This window comes from Pinus tabuliformis, chromosome 7, assembly GCF_031772625.1.
Source record: "Pinus tabuliformis cultivar Carrire ecotype Pingquan chromosome 7, CPIR1, whole genome shotgun sequence".
NCBI lineage: Eukaryota > Viridiplantae > Streptophyta > Pinopsida > Pinales > Pinaceae > Pinus > Pinus tabuliformis.
The window spans coordinates 586,548,610-586,564,316 of NC_142293.1; the positions used below are offsets into that span (position 1 = coordinate 586,548,610).

A 15,707-nucleotide genomic window follows, 5' to 3' on the forward strand; every position below is an offset into this window, starting at 1 on the left:
ATATTTGTAATAAAAGAACTATTAAATGATGATGAACCACACCGATTGGTTGGAAATGCGTAGACAAATGAATTTTGATATGATTATCACCGAAAAAGATTTATCAGAAACTAGATATGGATCACAGAAGAACTATAAAATTTCATATTTGTAATAAAATAACTAGTGATAAAATAGAAGTAACTTAATAAATTTAATTACAACCTTTCATTAAACTGTGACAACGAAGAATATTCCTTTCTATTAAATCTTAAACATACACGTATTCCTTTTTATTAAATCTTAAACATACATGTAATATTTGTAATAAAAGAACTATTAAATGACTTGGTTCGAAATGTGTAGACAAATCACAGAAAAGATTTGTCAGAAACTAGATATGGATCACAAAAGCATAAATTCGATCAAAACCATTAAATCTTGAACATACATGTAATATTTGTAATAAAAGAACTATTAAATCTTGAACATACACGAACTATAAGATTTCATATTTGCAACAAAAGAACTAGTGATAAAATACAATTAACTTAATAAATTTAATCACAACCTTTCATTAAACCATGACAAAAATTTAATCACTTTCATTAAAGTGTGACAACTAAGAGTATTCCTTTTTATTAAATCTTAAACATACACCTAATATTTGTAATAAAAGAACTATTAAATGACGATGAACCATATGGGTTGGTTCCAAATGTGTAGACAAATGAATCTTGATGTGATTATCACCAGAAAAAGATTTTTAGAAACTAGATATGGATCATAGAAGCCTAAATTCGATCAAAACTTTTCATTAAAGTGTGACAACTAAGAGTATTCCTTTTTATTAAATCTTAAACATACACCTAATATTTGTAATAAAAGAACTATTAAATATTGAACATACACGTAATATTTGTAGTAAAAGAACTAATAAATCTTTAACATACACGTAATATTTGTAATAATGCAAATCACAGATCCCTATTGATAAAATACAAGTAACTTAATAAATTTAATTACAACCTTTCATTAAACATTACATTGTGACAAGGAAGAATATTTCTTTTTATTAAATCTTAAACATAAATGTAATATTTGTAATAAAAGAAAAATTAAATTAGGATAAACCACACCGGTTGGTTCCAAATGCGTCCACAAATGAATCAAATGATTCTTGATATGATTATCACCAAAAAATATTTCTCAGAAACTAGATATAGATCACTGAAGCCTAAATTCAATCAAAGCTATTAAATCTTGAACATACATGTAATATTTGTAATAAAATAACTATTAAATCTTAAACATACACATAATATTTGTAATAAAAGAACTATAAAGTTTCATATTTGCAATAAAAAACGGAGTCGTCTACGGGGCGGAGGAAGGGTCAGAATCCGGGCAAAAAAATTTCAAAAAATCTTGTAGATTTAATATTTGAATCATGTTTTTGATGGTGGAAATGGATTCAGCAACGTCAAAAACGTCTAGGACACCTAAAATTTTGAAGTTTAACAACTATACCCTGGATTTACAAAAATACTTATCGAATTTTCTTTAAATATGACCGAAAGTTCCATAACTTTCCGGGCAACCCCCCCCCTCTTTAGACTACGGCTAAAAAAACTATAAAATTTTATCTTCTTTTCAATACTAAATAAAAATTCACTTTTTTTTTTTAATTATCTATTCTCCATCAAATGATAAAATTATGAGATGTTTTTTTTTCAAATAATTTTAATTATAATATGTAATTTTTCTCTGGTTAGATTTATATAGAATTTATATTTTATTTAAAAGAATTTAAATATTAAAATATAAACTATTTTGTAATAAATAAAAAATGGAATTGTCCTTAATGCGAGTTTTTGGAGTTTCCGTTGCAAAATTTGGGGAAACAATTATTGTTAAATCTTGATTTGTGTTATTTAAACTAGTTTTTCACCTATCAAATTTGTGATTTCAATAAATTATTCCAAAAAATAACACTAAAAACAACTTGAATAAATTTTTTAAATCCTCACTATTTCTTTAAAAAAATTTAAATATTAAAAGATAAACTATTTTATAATAAATAAAAATTTTAAATCCTCATTGAGATTAAAATTAGAAATAATCTAAAATATAAATAACATTTTATTATAAAATAAAATTTATATACAATAAAATAATGTTTTAAATTATTTTTTACTTCACTTTAAATTAATTTAACTATAAAAATTAATTTTATTAATTGAAATTTATAATTAGATATATATTTTTTTAATAAACAAAATCTAGTAATAAAATAAAATATAAATATAAATTAATTTTAACTGTAAAAATTAATTTTATTAATTGAAATTTATAATTAGATATATATTTTTTTAATAAACAAAATCTAGTAATAAAATAAAATATAAATTTAAATGCATACATAAATAGAATATAGATCTCTATGTACCCTCTTTCACCCATAACCAGGTGTGATATACCAATTTAATTATAACATTTAAATTGAATTATTATTTATTAATATTATAATAAATTAAAATATTATTATTTATTAATATTATGATAAATCTCACCATGCCCACCATTTTCATATGGAATCTAAAGAGCAAGTGGGATTAAGCACTCACACACATTAATAACCGTAATGGTGCACCACCTTCATCAAATTAATACCAAGCTGAAACGAAAAAGACATGGCCATACCACTAAGAGATTTGATTACGTGTAATAATAGAATTACCGATATTAAATAAGTAATTAATGATGTACCATGTATGGTCATGGTATGCATAAATCGTGTATTGTCCCTTTGCCTACGTGGACTGCCCGCGGGCAGCAGCTCAAGCGGTCAATCATGTGATCCGCGGGTCATTTGGAGGACTAAAACGGCGGTATCTGGAAAGGAGGTCGTGGGTTCGGAGATTTAAAGCAGGTTTGGGGCCAGGTTTTGGGGTGGTCAGGATTGCTTTAGAGGAAGAGAGTAGCGGGGATTGGAGGTATGTAAAGATAGGGGCGGTATCAGGAAGGTGGGTCTGGAAATTAATGCAGGTTTGGACCCAGGTTTTGGTGTGGCTGGGATTGCATTGTAGGAAGAGAGCAACGGGGATTGGTGGAATGTAATGCATAGGGATTTGGAGGAGGGAAGGGAGGGGAAGGTTTTGGAGGGGTTTTGGTGGAGTGGGCAGCGAATCAGACGCTAGACGCGAGACGCGAGGATGAAGGTCCAGCTATAAAGGGGTTGTCGTATTTTAAGGCAAATGGGTGAGCCCTGCAGGAAATTCGCGAGCGTGGAATGGTGGGATTGCGATTTAGCCGTGTAGCCATATGACCGATATCGGTTTAGCTGCGATTTAGCTACTTTTAAATACCCGCCGAGAACTTGGGGCAAAATGTGTGCAGTATAGCTGCAGAGAGGACAATACCATAAACATACGCTGATATAAGGTTCTTTGTATTTCTGGGTCTCTGGAATTTAAACCAGTTCAGATGCTGTGGGCTTAGAATTTGGAGCTCTGATAATGGCTGCGGTTGTTTTGGACAGTGAAGCAGCCTCAGCGTCTGCGTCTGCGTCTGCCTCTGCCTCTGCAGTCAAGGAACAAGCAATAGAGGAAGTGGGTACCTTGAAAAAGGGCCCATGGACCTCTGCAGAAGATGCGATTCTGGTTGAGTATGTCAGAAAACACGGTGAAGGGAATTGGAATGCAGTGCAGAAGCATTCAGGGCTGTCCCGGTGTGGGAAGAGTTGTAGGCTGAGGTGGGCTAATCATTTAAGGCCTAATCTGAAAAAGGGTGCCTTCACAGCGGAAGAGGAACGCATAATTCTTGAACTCCATGCCAAGCTTGGCAACAAATGGGCTCGTATGGCTGCTCATGTGAGTATCCACTTCAGCCAACAGCTCCTTTATGTGCATTTAATATTAAGTTATTGTTTAACATCTTAGTACTCACTTCACTCAACAGTAGTTCTCATGCATATTCAATTCGAAGGTCTTGTCAGATGACTTGTGTTTCTTTTATATATTTTTTATCAGCTACCTGGGCGAACAGACAATGAGATAAAGAACTACTGGAATACCCGTATCAAGAGAAGGCAAAGAGCGGGCCTCCCTCTGTATCCGCCAGATGTACAGCTCCAGAATTCAAATCAAAAGGCCCCACAAACACCGTCTGAGCCTAATCATATAGATTTACCATATGAGAGTCGCCCTTCAAATAACCCCTTGATCTTCAGCTCTAAGGTTGAAAATGGTACTCCTAGCTATGATGGTCTGAAGGATGCTAATACGAATCCTATGCCATTTTCTGGGTTGGGTAATGTTTCCATGGGCCCTGTGTTTTATCAAGCAAATCCAATCCAGCGTCTCAAGAGACTTAGGGACACTAGTTTCATCATGGGACCCCCTTCCAGCCCTTTCGGTCGCATGGGGGTGAATGGTCACATGGGGATGAATGATGTCAGTAAGAGCTTGCAGCCTGGTTTTAAGGCCAGATTTCCTTACCCCCTCCAAGCTGCTAGATCGGATTCATTTGTTGCTCAAGGCTGCTTTTCCTATGACCATAATCTCAGCAGCACTAGTAATTTGCCCCTGGGAGGGTTTTCATCAGGCAGCCATGCCGTTATGAATGGTACTTTCTCTGCTTCTAGGCTTTTTTCTGGCCAGAAGCTGGAGCTCCCTTCAAGCCAATTTGCTGAGTCTGTGCAGACAGCAGGCTCAAGCATCAATCCAGTTTTAAATAGGAGCACTCCTCTTTTGCTGCCGCCCGTTCCTACTCAGACGATCAATCAAGTAGACTACAGCTTCCCTACGCCAAAAAATAGTGGGTTGTTAGAATCTATGTTCCAAGAAGCTCAAACAATGTGTGGGGTTAAGGCTCATTCCTCCTCAAATTCCTCGATTGACCTGCAGGGGGGCTCCAAAAGCAGTATCAGTAACCCACTGGACAATGGGTTTCCTATGCAGATCAAGATAAAGCATGGCGATAACAGTGACCCAAATACTCCCTTGGATGGTCATACTTTCTCCATGTTTAGCGAAAGCACTCCTCCTTTGGGTACTAGTCCATGGGATGATTCGTCATCCGCACCGTCACCAATTGGTATGCAGCTTATTCTTAATCAACCTGATTTTTTTTATTTTATTTTATCTGAATATTTAGAACATAATTCTAACAATTTCTGCAAGAAATATTTGTTCTCACCAAATCTTTCCATCCATGGTATTCTAATCTGGAAGCGCATTCATTCAGAAGCACTTTTTCCTCCTTCTTTTTCTGCCTTGACAATATTTTATGTAAAAACTAGAGCTATGTCGATGCTACTTAAAATTCTGGATCTGGAACAGTATTTAATAGTATTACACCAGTCTAGATAGTCTGACGATTATTTGTCATTATTTTAAGCAGGATAAAAGCAAACACAATTGATCTTAACTGATAAGTTTGTTTTAATCTTTGTTTGAATCATTTTTAGCAATCTGTTGGTGTTAATAGTTAGTCACTAACTGTAACTTTAACTTCCAATGAATTATTTCACACTAGCTCTTGGTAGGAACAGTAATGCCAATATTGGATTGATATATCATTGGATAAATACTTTGTTGTGCATGGCTATCTTCTGTTGAGATTTCTTTTTCTGAATTTGAAATATCATTTGTTAATGTGAGAAATCTGCTGAATTTAAACTATAGGAATCCTGATATGTTAACCATATTTTTTATTACAGGAAAGGCCATGAAGTCAGAAGAGCCAAATGAGGGGTATATTTCTAGTGGTAGCTGTGGAGATGAAAACGTTTCTTCAATGTTGGATTTAACAGCAGATGTATTGCCGGATACAGATTGGAATGCTCAAATTTCTGGAATAGAGAAAGACCAATCCCTTCTTAATGAAGCCCTGACTACCATGTTCAATGATGATTTGGGCATGGGTGTTCAACAGATGCCATCTGAAACTTCACCTTCCAATCAAACATGGGTACTTGGTTCCTGCCCTTGGAGTAATATGCCTGGTGTTTGTTAAGCAGCAAATCTTCATTGACTGTTCAAGTACGTTGGTAGCAAAATGACATTTTATTGAGAAGTCATACTAAAGTAGTGTGCAAATATGGGTTAGTATTTTGTGATTTTTGATGAATGGTGGAAGTTTTGATGGACAGTTAGAGCTCTTTGGAGGGCCAACTACCAATCGTGCTTCGATGAGCATAGGGAATTAAGGATAGGTGTCGAATACTATGCATATTTATGGTGTTCTAGTGTTTTACTCATGTGGTGCAAGTAGGCTGAGTTAGGTTTTCACCAGCAGAGATGCATATTATGTAGGAAGTTTGGTTTAGATATATTGTGACTAGGTAGCTAATGTGAACTTAAGCGGTGGTAAATTCTAGTCAAATTTGAAGGTTGTGACTACCTCAAACTTATCTGGGGATAGATATCCTACCATTCGTGCTTTAAGGAATTTGTATGGCTATATTTTTAAGTGGCCACTCTTTCAAAGCTGATATAACAGACTTTGACATTTGATATGTTATGCTTGAGTTTTTGGCTGTTTGCCTATATGTTCATTTTTGTCATTTTTGTTTCGGTCATACGCTTGAATTGTATGAGAATTTAGATTTGAAGCAGATTGCATATGATACAAACTATGAAATGTTGTCTGACTATGCAACAATCTTTTAAAATATTTGATTTGCAAGTTATGTGTAATGCTTTGATGCTTGTAAAATTTTAAAAGGCATATGTATTATATTCATTTATCTGAAGATTTTGTTGCTTTGTTTATTGGATTGTGCTTAAAACTATTTCAGAGTCTTCGAAATCAATCTTTAAGTATTAGGTGTAATGTGTACCATAGTAATTTTTCAATCTTTAGTAGCATAATGTCTAAGAAGTAAATATTACATTTATGATTGGTGAGTCAGTCAGTGCGCTCTTCTCAGGAAGGGCCCCCCAAAGAAATCTCAATTCCTCAAAATTAGAGGTATGTCAATATAAGTTCCTCAGTTGGTGCCCTGAAACAGGATTAGGACTGCAGCTCTGAGCAAACCTTCCTTCTTGTAGTCAGTGCGCTCTTCTCAGGAAGGACCCCCCTAAAAGAAATCTCAATTCCTCAAAATTAGAGGTATGTCAATATAAGTTCCTCAGTTGGTCCCCTGAAACAGGATTGGGACTGCAGCTCTGAAACCTTCCTTCTTGTAGTTAATAATACGAAAAATGGATTTCCCACTGCTGAAACAAAATGGAATACGTTACACACAATGATTGAACAAGACCTCTTGGAATAGTATAACAAAGCCTGAGGTGAAAGGATACATGCCTAATGTAGCCCAGAAACTGATCGACTCCAAAACAGCAAAGATGTAAAGGGCCAGTCTCTTATACTTCTGACAGTGATGTCTAGGTTGTACAACTCGAATTCTGTTGAAGATTCAATTGCCTTTGTCTGCCCCCATGCATTAGGAATTTTCACTGTCAAACTACCTAACCCAGTCCTCACATGGAGAAAGTTTTGCAAATGTAAAAAACTAACCTTGCTTGATGCCTAATGAAGACTCCATTTGCTTTGGCTCGAAAGTGATCTTATTTACTAGGTATTATTTTTAATTTGTGAAAACTTGGACACGTGATTAGGACTTGGGCTTTCTAAATATTTTCAATTTTCATTCCTGGAAGTTAAGGGGTCCATGGAATGAGCATGTTTTACAACAGCTGAAAATAAGCTAGTGCAATATTCTTCATTATGATTTCATTCTTGCATTATTTCTTAAATTTTTATTTGAATACTGATGGCAAATCTTCATGATGATTTCATTCTTGCATTATTTCTTATATTTTTATTTGAATACTGATGGCAAAGATGTGCTTCTGACATTTTAGCAACAGAGGATAGATGAGAATGACAAGGTTAATTATATAGCTGTGAATTTAAGGTTTAGAACGTATGAATTCTTTTTTGGAATCAGTAATTAAGTTGGTCTTGTGCTTGTGTAATACAAAATTGATTTCAATTCTTACTATTATATGAAATTTATTTTTTTGGAATCAGTAATTAAGTTGGCTTTGTACTTGCGTACAATACAGGATTGATTTCAATTCTCACTATTATAACTTCTAGGGCTATATTGTTAAGATACAAAGTTTCTAAGGGATGACCATAAAGCAAAAATGTTTTATTAAATTATGCTTTTTAATTTTAATTTAAGATATAAATAGAAATATTAATATTATTAATATAATGGTAATGGTAATGGTAATGGTGGATGTGTATAGTGTATTAGAAATATATTCTTAATTTTAAATTAAGATATGAATATTCGTTATGGAGATATTGATATTATTAATATAATGATCTTCTCACTTGTAAAATAAATATATATACTTGATCGGAGTGTTATTTATTTATTTTTACTTTGTAGGTCAAACATGTGTTAGGTAGATGCGTATCATTTATATTGAACAATGAGAGTAGTTTTACAATTTAAAATTCTCATTTTTATTTTTTTAAATTATAATTTATTAGTGTTAAAACTGATAACGGTTTTACCATTTAAAATTCTCATTTTTATTTTTAGATGATAATTTATTAGTGTCAGAACTGATAACCATTATAAAAGATTGTCTTATTGGTTTAAATTTTAGTTTTAGATATGGGTGATTATTTTTAATTTTAATTTGAGATATGAATCTTTATCTATAAAGATTGATATTGATATTATTAATATAATTAGTTGTTTTTAGAATGATTTTTTTGTAGTTTTTCTTGTGGGTTTTTGCAGTCTAATATTTTTGGAATCCGATAGGAATTTATTGAAATCATAAGCTTGATGGGTAATCTCTGCACCGAAGTGCCTTACTAGTTTTTCAGGGTGCTGAATCTATATATACAGTCAAAAAACCAGTTTAAATAACACAAATAAAAATTTCATTTCAAATTTTTCCATAAAATTTTGGTACAAGAAAGTTCAAAAAATTACACTAAAAACGACTCTTAATATAATAATATTTTAATTAAAAAATAAATATGTATATTTTAAAATTTTCGTATCTCAATCTAAAATTACTATATATATAATTTTAAAATTTATCTATTTTTTTATAACAGAGATTTTATTTGTTATTTTTTAATTGCTTAATAGATTTTGAGGTTAGCATTATTCCTTGTTGTCAGCAAATATTATAATTTGCCCTAATCCACATTTTGACTGAACTAGCATATTGAATGCGACACTTCAGTTTTTTTCATGATCACCATAATTTGACAAAAAATCTAATGAAATGATCACGGCTCAACTTGGAAATGCCCAAAACCCTAGGGCAGTGAGGAATTATGAGCACATCATTTCTGAGGTAGAACAACATTTGGCTACTGGATTTCAGTGGAAAATGTGCTGGAAAACGCTGTATTCATGTTTTTTTGAGAGCCATAATGCCATGTACCTGGTACATGGGATTCTGAAAGTGAAACCTGGGCAAGTCCAACCGACAGAATGAAGACACCATGATACTGGGCATATTCTCTGAAACAGGCACGGAAAATCCATGTGGACCAACTAGCGGTGATAAAATGGATCTGAGTGGGGGCTAACGGTTTTCTTTCTATAAAACTGGGTAATGATGGTTGTCATTTTCTATTTTTGCCACACTGGAAATTTAGGGGAAGAGTTGGGCAAAGTACAAATGGACAGTCACCATTGGTGAGGATATATTGGTTTGAGCATAATTTAGGCGCAGGAAAATGCGGGATCACCAAATTTGGGTATTCTACAAAGTTGGGGAAAATGCAAGTCCCCGTGGGGAGCGCCCCTCTTAATTTGGGAGATGCCCTGTCGGACCATTAATGGTGATCGTTATGCATCGACCGCATGATCATGAATGCCCATGTGGAGATATGTATGGCGGCATGGGATCAATGCCCATGGTTTCATTGGCACAAGTCGACAAAAGTGGAGGATTATTTAATAACGAATCAAATTCCGCCAGTCGTCTGTGTATTTTGACAACGAGAAGTTCACTGAGGGCAATGTAATTGGGCGGGGATAAAGTTAGTTAAACCAGCGTGGGAGGCTGGCTGCCTGCCACTGTACTCACTGTACAACAAATGCTGATGTTTTTACTGTGGGCAGTGCAATGTGTACTTCCTCTTTTTTTTTTTCCTTCACATGCAGTGGATTTCTTAAATCATACAACTGTGGAAATCTTTACTCTTAAAATTTGTAATATTCAAACTAATACAATTTTAATGAGATTTTTTTTATAATTTTGCTTAAAAAGCATTCTTCATTATTAGCCCAAATATTTATAATAGCCCAAATGTTTACAATGCTCTCTAGCCAAATTAAGAGCTAAAATAAAGGAAACACCAAAGCAAGGCACTAGTACAATCCGTTTATGCTTCTGTTGTTGCTGTTACTATTGGGGTTGAAGATGTTTATGGAGAGTGAAGAAATTGATCTATATGATAGTTTTGTAACTTTTATTAATGATCTTATTTTTAAGAATAGTGGTTATGATTTGTTATTAGTGATCATGTTGGTTTATTTCTAGTAAAGCTAATAACTTGTAACATGGTTTTGAGTTATAGAGGCAATTTAGAGCTTCACTATTTATATATTTTGCTATTGATATGTATAATATTTGATGTTATTTTGATATATTCATTTTTTATATACGAGACTCAAAAATAAATTTTGCTTATCTTTTTTTAAAGTGATTTTTTAAAAATATAAATAATTTAATTATTAACATAAGAGGTTTATTTTACAGATTAGTGTGAGGGGATGTGTAAATTTGTCTGTGCCCCTTTAAAATAAAATTATAAATTATAAATTATGTTCTAAATAGAAATATAATGTAGGCTATAATTTAAAAAAATGAATATGCTATAAAGTAATTAGAAGTAAAAAAAATATTTTTCAAAAATGAAGATCTATGCTAACTATATTATGTTGATATCAACTTCATATATATCTATATATTGAAAAAGATAATTTTTTACGGTTAAATTTTTTGTTTGGTCATGTATATACTCTATTTAGCATTCAAAAACACAATATACGCTGGTAACTTGCAACATGACTTTTGGGTTTTGAGACAATTTAGAGCCTCATTATTTATATATGTTGTTATTGATATGTATAACATTTGATGTCATTTTGATGTATTCACCTTTTATATACAAGACTCAAGAATAAATTTTGCATATCATATTTTTAATGGTTTGAAATCTTTCATATATATAAATAATTTGATTATTGAGACGAGAGGCTCATTTTACAGCACAGTGTGAGGGGATATCAACTTCATATATATTTGCATATAGGAAAAAAAGTTTTTATGGTTAAATTTTTTATTTGGTCCTATATATTCTAGTTAGCATTCAAAAATACAATTTAAACAATGAAAAATAATACATTGTATTTTACACTTTAAAAAAATTTACACGTGAATAAATAAATCTATGCTAGTTTTATAAAAAATCAAATTTTGTAAAAAAAGATATTTAACATTCTAATTTTATTAAGTGTTTGATAAAACCTTAAAAAGGTAAAAAAAACCAAAGTAAAAAAGATACAAGTTTGAAGTCAAAGAGAAGGTACTTTTAACATTTCTATATAAAACGAGGGAAGTTAAGACTCTGAAATAGGATGGAAAAAGAGATTTTTGAAAATGTTAAAACAATGGGTTATATATATTATAGATGAAATTTATTATTTATTTAAAAAATATATAAATATTATAATTAATATTTTATTTAATTTATTTAAATAAGAAAATTATTTCTTTTAAATAATAATAAGAAATATATTTTATTTTTTAAAATTAAAATAATTATATTTTAAAATTATTGAGTCTAAAGGTTTGTTTACAATTTAATATGAAGGGATGCATAAGTATGTCTGTCTTTTAAAAAAGAATATATACTTTAAATAGAAAAATAATGTAGGCTATAATAAAAAATGAATATGCTATGTTTGTAAAGAAATTTCATGTAAAGTAATTAGAACTAAAAAAAAATGTGTGAACAAGATGTTTAAACCTTGTACTTAAAAAAAAAAATTTCAACACAGGGTTTAGTAAAAGAAAATTAACTAAATTATGTTGATATCAATTTCATATACATCTATGTGGAGAAATTTTTATTAAAAGAAAATATTATAATGTTGTATATAATAAAATACTCAATGTGGGTTGTCCTTAATTTTTTTTTAATACTAATTAATAATGACCTATACTTAAAAATATAATAATAATAAAAAACCATTTTAATTTGTGTTGATAAAATATTTTATCAGCACAAATTATGTATATATCAACTCCGTGCTTAAGATGGATCTATGTTGGTTTTATTAATATTGCAATAACAAAAAATTATTGTATTTATACCCTTCATTGAGATAATGTCATAAAATGCATTTGAAAGCTCCACATATTTTACTGACATCATTGCGCCCAAAGGCGCTCTAGACCAGTATGGGATAGATCTCACTTAAAAACATAAACGTAAACATTTAACATGTAATGTTCAACCTTTAACATTTTTAATCTAATGCCAATCCTATTTAAAAATCAATCTAATTATTATTATGTATAAACACAATATAAATTTAAAATACAAAGAGGTTTTGCTAACACTAAAAAAGAGGTATGGTAAATAAATAAAAATATAAACAAGCTAGAGGTATGGTAAATAATTAAAAATATAAACAAACAAGAGGTATGGTAAATAAATAAAACTTATTTTTATATTTACTTTATAAAGCTCTTTATATTTACAAAAACTTAAAAAATAGGTTTTATTTAGGTGAAGCCTATGGACCAAATACCCTGGGACAAATTATTATTAATACCATGGGCCAAATACCATATTTATAAAAGATGCATGGTAAATAAATAAATACAAAAAAAATATAAAGAGGTATGGTAAATAAAGAAAAATATATCAAATAGGATTAAAAATCAACATCTAATTATATACCAAGCTTATGGGCTGAATACCATAAACCAAATTATTATTAATACCATGTAAAAAAACATTATTAACCCTATTATTATTATTATTAAATCTAATATTCATATTAATATATTATAATATTAATATTATTAAATTTAAAAACTTTGGATTAATACAATATTAAATTTGTTATATATATATAAACTTTAGATATATATGGGAGGGAAGAACAAAAAGATAGAGTGATAGAGGTTGAGAGATAGGGGAAGTAACAAGGGAGAGATGGAGATAAAGTAAAGGGGAGAGGAAAAATGAAGAGAGAGAGGGGGAGAGGAGTGAGAGAGGTAGAAAAGGGTAAGAGAGGGAGAGAGGGACATAAATATGGAGGTGGGAGAGAGGGAGGGCGAAGGAGATAGGGAGGGTTATAGTGAGAGGATTGGAGGGCAGAGAGAGAGAAAGAGAGATGGGGGGAGAGAGAGGGAGGTATGAGAGAAAGGGAGAGAGAGGACTTGAGAGAGAGGGGGAAAGGGAGGGATAGAGAGATGAAGTTGGAGGGGGAGAGAGGGAGTGACAAGGGAAAGATGGAGAGAGAGAATGTATGTTTAGTGGTGAGATAAAGAGACAAAGGGGAGATAAAGATAAGGGGGGAGAGAAGGAGAAAGGGAGGGATATAGTAACACGGAGGGAGAGAGAGAGAGAGAGAGAGAGAGAGAGAGAAATGGGGAAACAGAGAGGGAGGTAGGAGAGAAAGGGAGAGAGAGGAAAGACGAGTGAGAGGACTTGAGAGAGAGGAGGAAAGTGTTGGAAAATCAAAGATATTATTAGGGATGGATTCTCCTTTCTTGATAATTACTTGTGAGTGTGTTGGCTTCTTTTACTTTTTTATTATCTTATCTTTCATCAAGCAATTATACATATATGAAGACCACAAAAACAAGATACACAAGATATAGGAACATGCCAGGGAAAACCTTCCCTCGAGGGCAAAACCCAGTCAAGATAAATTTTCTTTTCAATAGTATTATTTGAGACTCTTTACCCTAGACCAGGACCAAAGTTTCCCTCCACACCATCTCAACCTCCAAGATCTTCGATACCTTCTAGAAACTTCGACTAGGCAAAAACTTTCGGCAACATGCAACTTCCGATAACAACGAAATCTTAGGAGACTTCGATCTACCAAACTAGACCACGAAACAGAGAGAGAGAGGCACCAAAAACTCGATTTTCTTCTTCTGAGATTCCCCCAAACTTGCACTTCTTTTGTCCTCCTAGAAATAGACTTCGCACTTCCTTAGCTCTTCTTGAGATATCGAACTACCTTGAGTGAGTGATCCAAATGATTTCAACCTCCTTCAACATATAGGCTTCTTGTGGGTCGAATGGGGGTCCTTAGGCCGACATGATGTGGAGGACACATAATTCATATTTGACTTGATACAAAACTTTTTTACATGATTCGAAAGCCCAAGAATGGTCTCTTCGAATATACAATGACTCTATAAACTCAATATTAATCCTAGGTGTCCACAATGGGGACTTTGACTAATATAATGATGACCCAAGCATGAAACTCATGCTTTAATAAGTCATTGTTACAATAATGAAAATTCTTTTCTTTATTCTTTTGAAAAGTACATTACATAACGACTCAAGTACATTATTGAAAACTAAACATAGTTACATTTTCTAATACTCCCTCTTAACTAGGGAGGTATTCATAATGTACATATACAATGGAAGATCTCAAACTATATGAAAACATGAAGAACTTTTAGGCACTGCAATGCCATGGACTAGATTCCTGACCAGGGAAATCTATCCAACCAATCGATCAACAATTTAGGTACCGTAATGAAATGGATTAGATTCCTGACTAGGGAAATCTATCCAAGTGAGACTAAGGTGGACTAAAGCATTCAACCCCTCTAGGTACCATCAGGCTTACTTGCTAACCACCAACCCATACATACATGTGTGTATCCAAAACAAAGCTCAATAAACAACACCACCGTTTCAATTTCGGGATTCCAGACATCAACAAAGAGCACCTGCCAGATGTCTCCCTAGGCAATGCTTAACTCGCAAAGCCTCAACAAATATCTTCCAATTCCTTATCATCAATACAATCACCAATATCTACCAAACCTAGCAGGTTTCTTAGATATTCAAACTTATTATTAGGGAGATCCTTTGTCAGAATGTTTGCTACCTGTTCATTTTCCAGAACATACTCTAGCTTCACGATCCCATCCTGCACCAAGTTCCTAATAAAGTGGAACTTGTTATTGATATGTTTCGTCATAGAATGAAACAAAGGATCTCAAGACATCTTGATACAACTTTGATTATCACAATTAATCATAGTAGGACCTAGAGACTTCTCGAACAAATCTGTCAGTAGATTCCTTAACCAAACAACCTCTTTTCCTACTTCACATGCATCCACATATTATACCTCAACATTACTCAATGCAACAAGATCTTGCTTCCTACTAATCCATGAGATCATAGCAGCTCCTAGGCTAAAGCATCCTCTGGTAGTACTCTTTCCATTGGTCTCATTGCCACCCCAATCAGAGTCTATGAAGCCAATTAGCTTGACTTCCTTACTATCATACTTTAGGTAGTGATGTAAAGTGCCATGAATATACCTCAATATATGTTTGGCAGCTATCCAGTAATCATGACGAGGCTCCAACTAAAATTGACTAAGGATGTTCACTGCAAAACATATATTTGGCTTAGTATTTACCAAATACATTAGGGAACCCACCAATTAT

General features: G+C 32.5%; 1 protein-coding gene across 1 annotated transcript; it reads left to right on the forward strand.

Annotated features, from left to right (window-relative positions):
* The first annotated feature begins 2,933 nt into the window (after nt 1–2,933).
* LOC149248796 (transcription factor GAMYB-like) lies at nt 2,934–6,504 on the forward strand. Its single transcript, XM_089458543.1, has 3 exons — nt 2,934–3,851; nt 4,011–5,076; nt 5,702–6,504. Exons 1-3 carry the CDS (start codon nt 3,498–3,500, stop codon nt 5,995–5,997), a joined length of 1,716 nt encoding a protein of 571 aa, XP_089314669.1. The 5' UTR covers nt 2,934–3,497; the 3' UTR covers nt 5,998–6,504.
* The last annotated feature ends 9,203 nt before the right edge of the window (nt 6,505–15,707 follow it).

Excerpts from the sequence above, each read along its gene's own strand:
- LOC149248796 (XM_089458543.1), top strand. The coding sequence starts at position 3,498 with ATGGCTGCGGTTGTTTTGGACAGTGAAGCAGCCTCAGCGTCTGCGTCT. Across the intron at positions 3,852-4,010 it reads GGGCTCGTATGGCTGCTCAT|CTACCTGGGCGAACAGACAA; the intron begins GTGAGTATCCAC and ends ATTTTTTATCAG. Across the intron at positions 5,077-5,701 it reads ATCCGCACCGTCACCAATTG|GAAAGGCCATGAAGTCAGAA; the intron begins GTATGCAGCTTA and ends TTTTTATTACAG.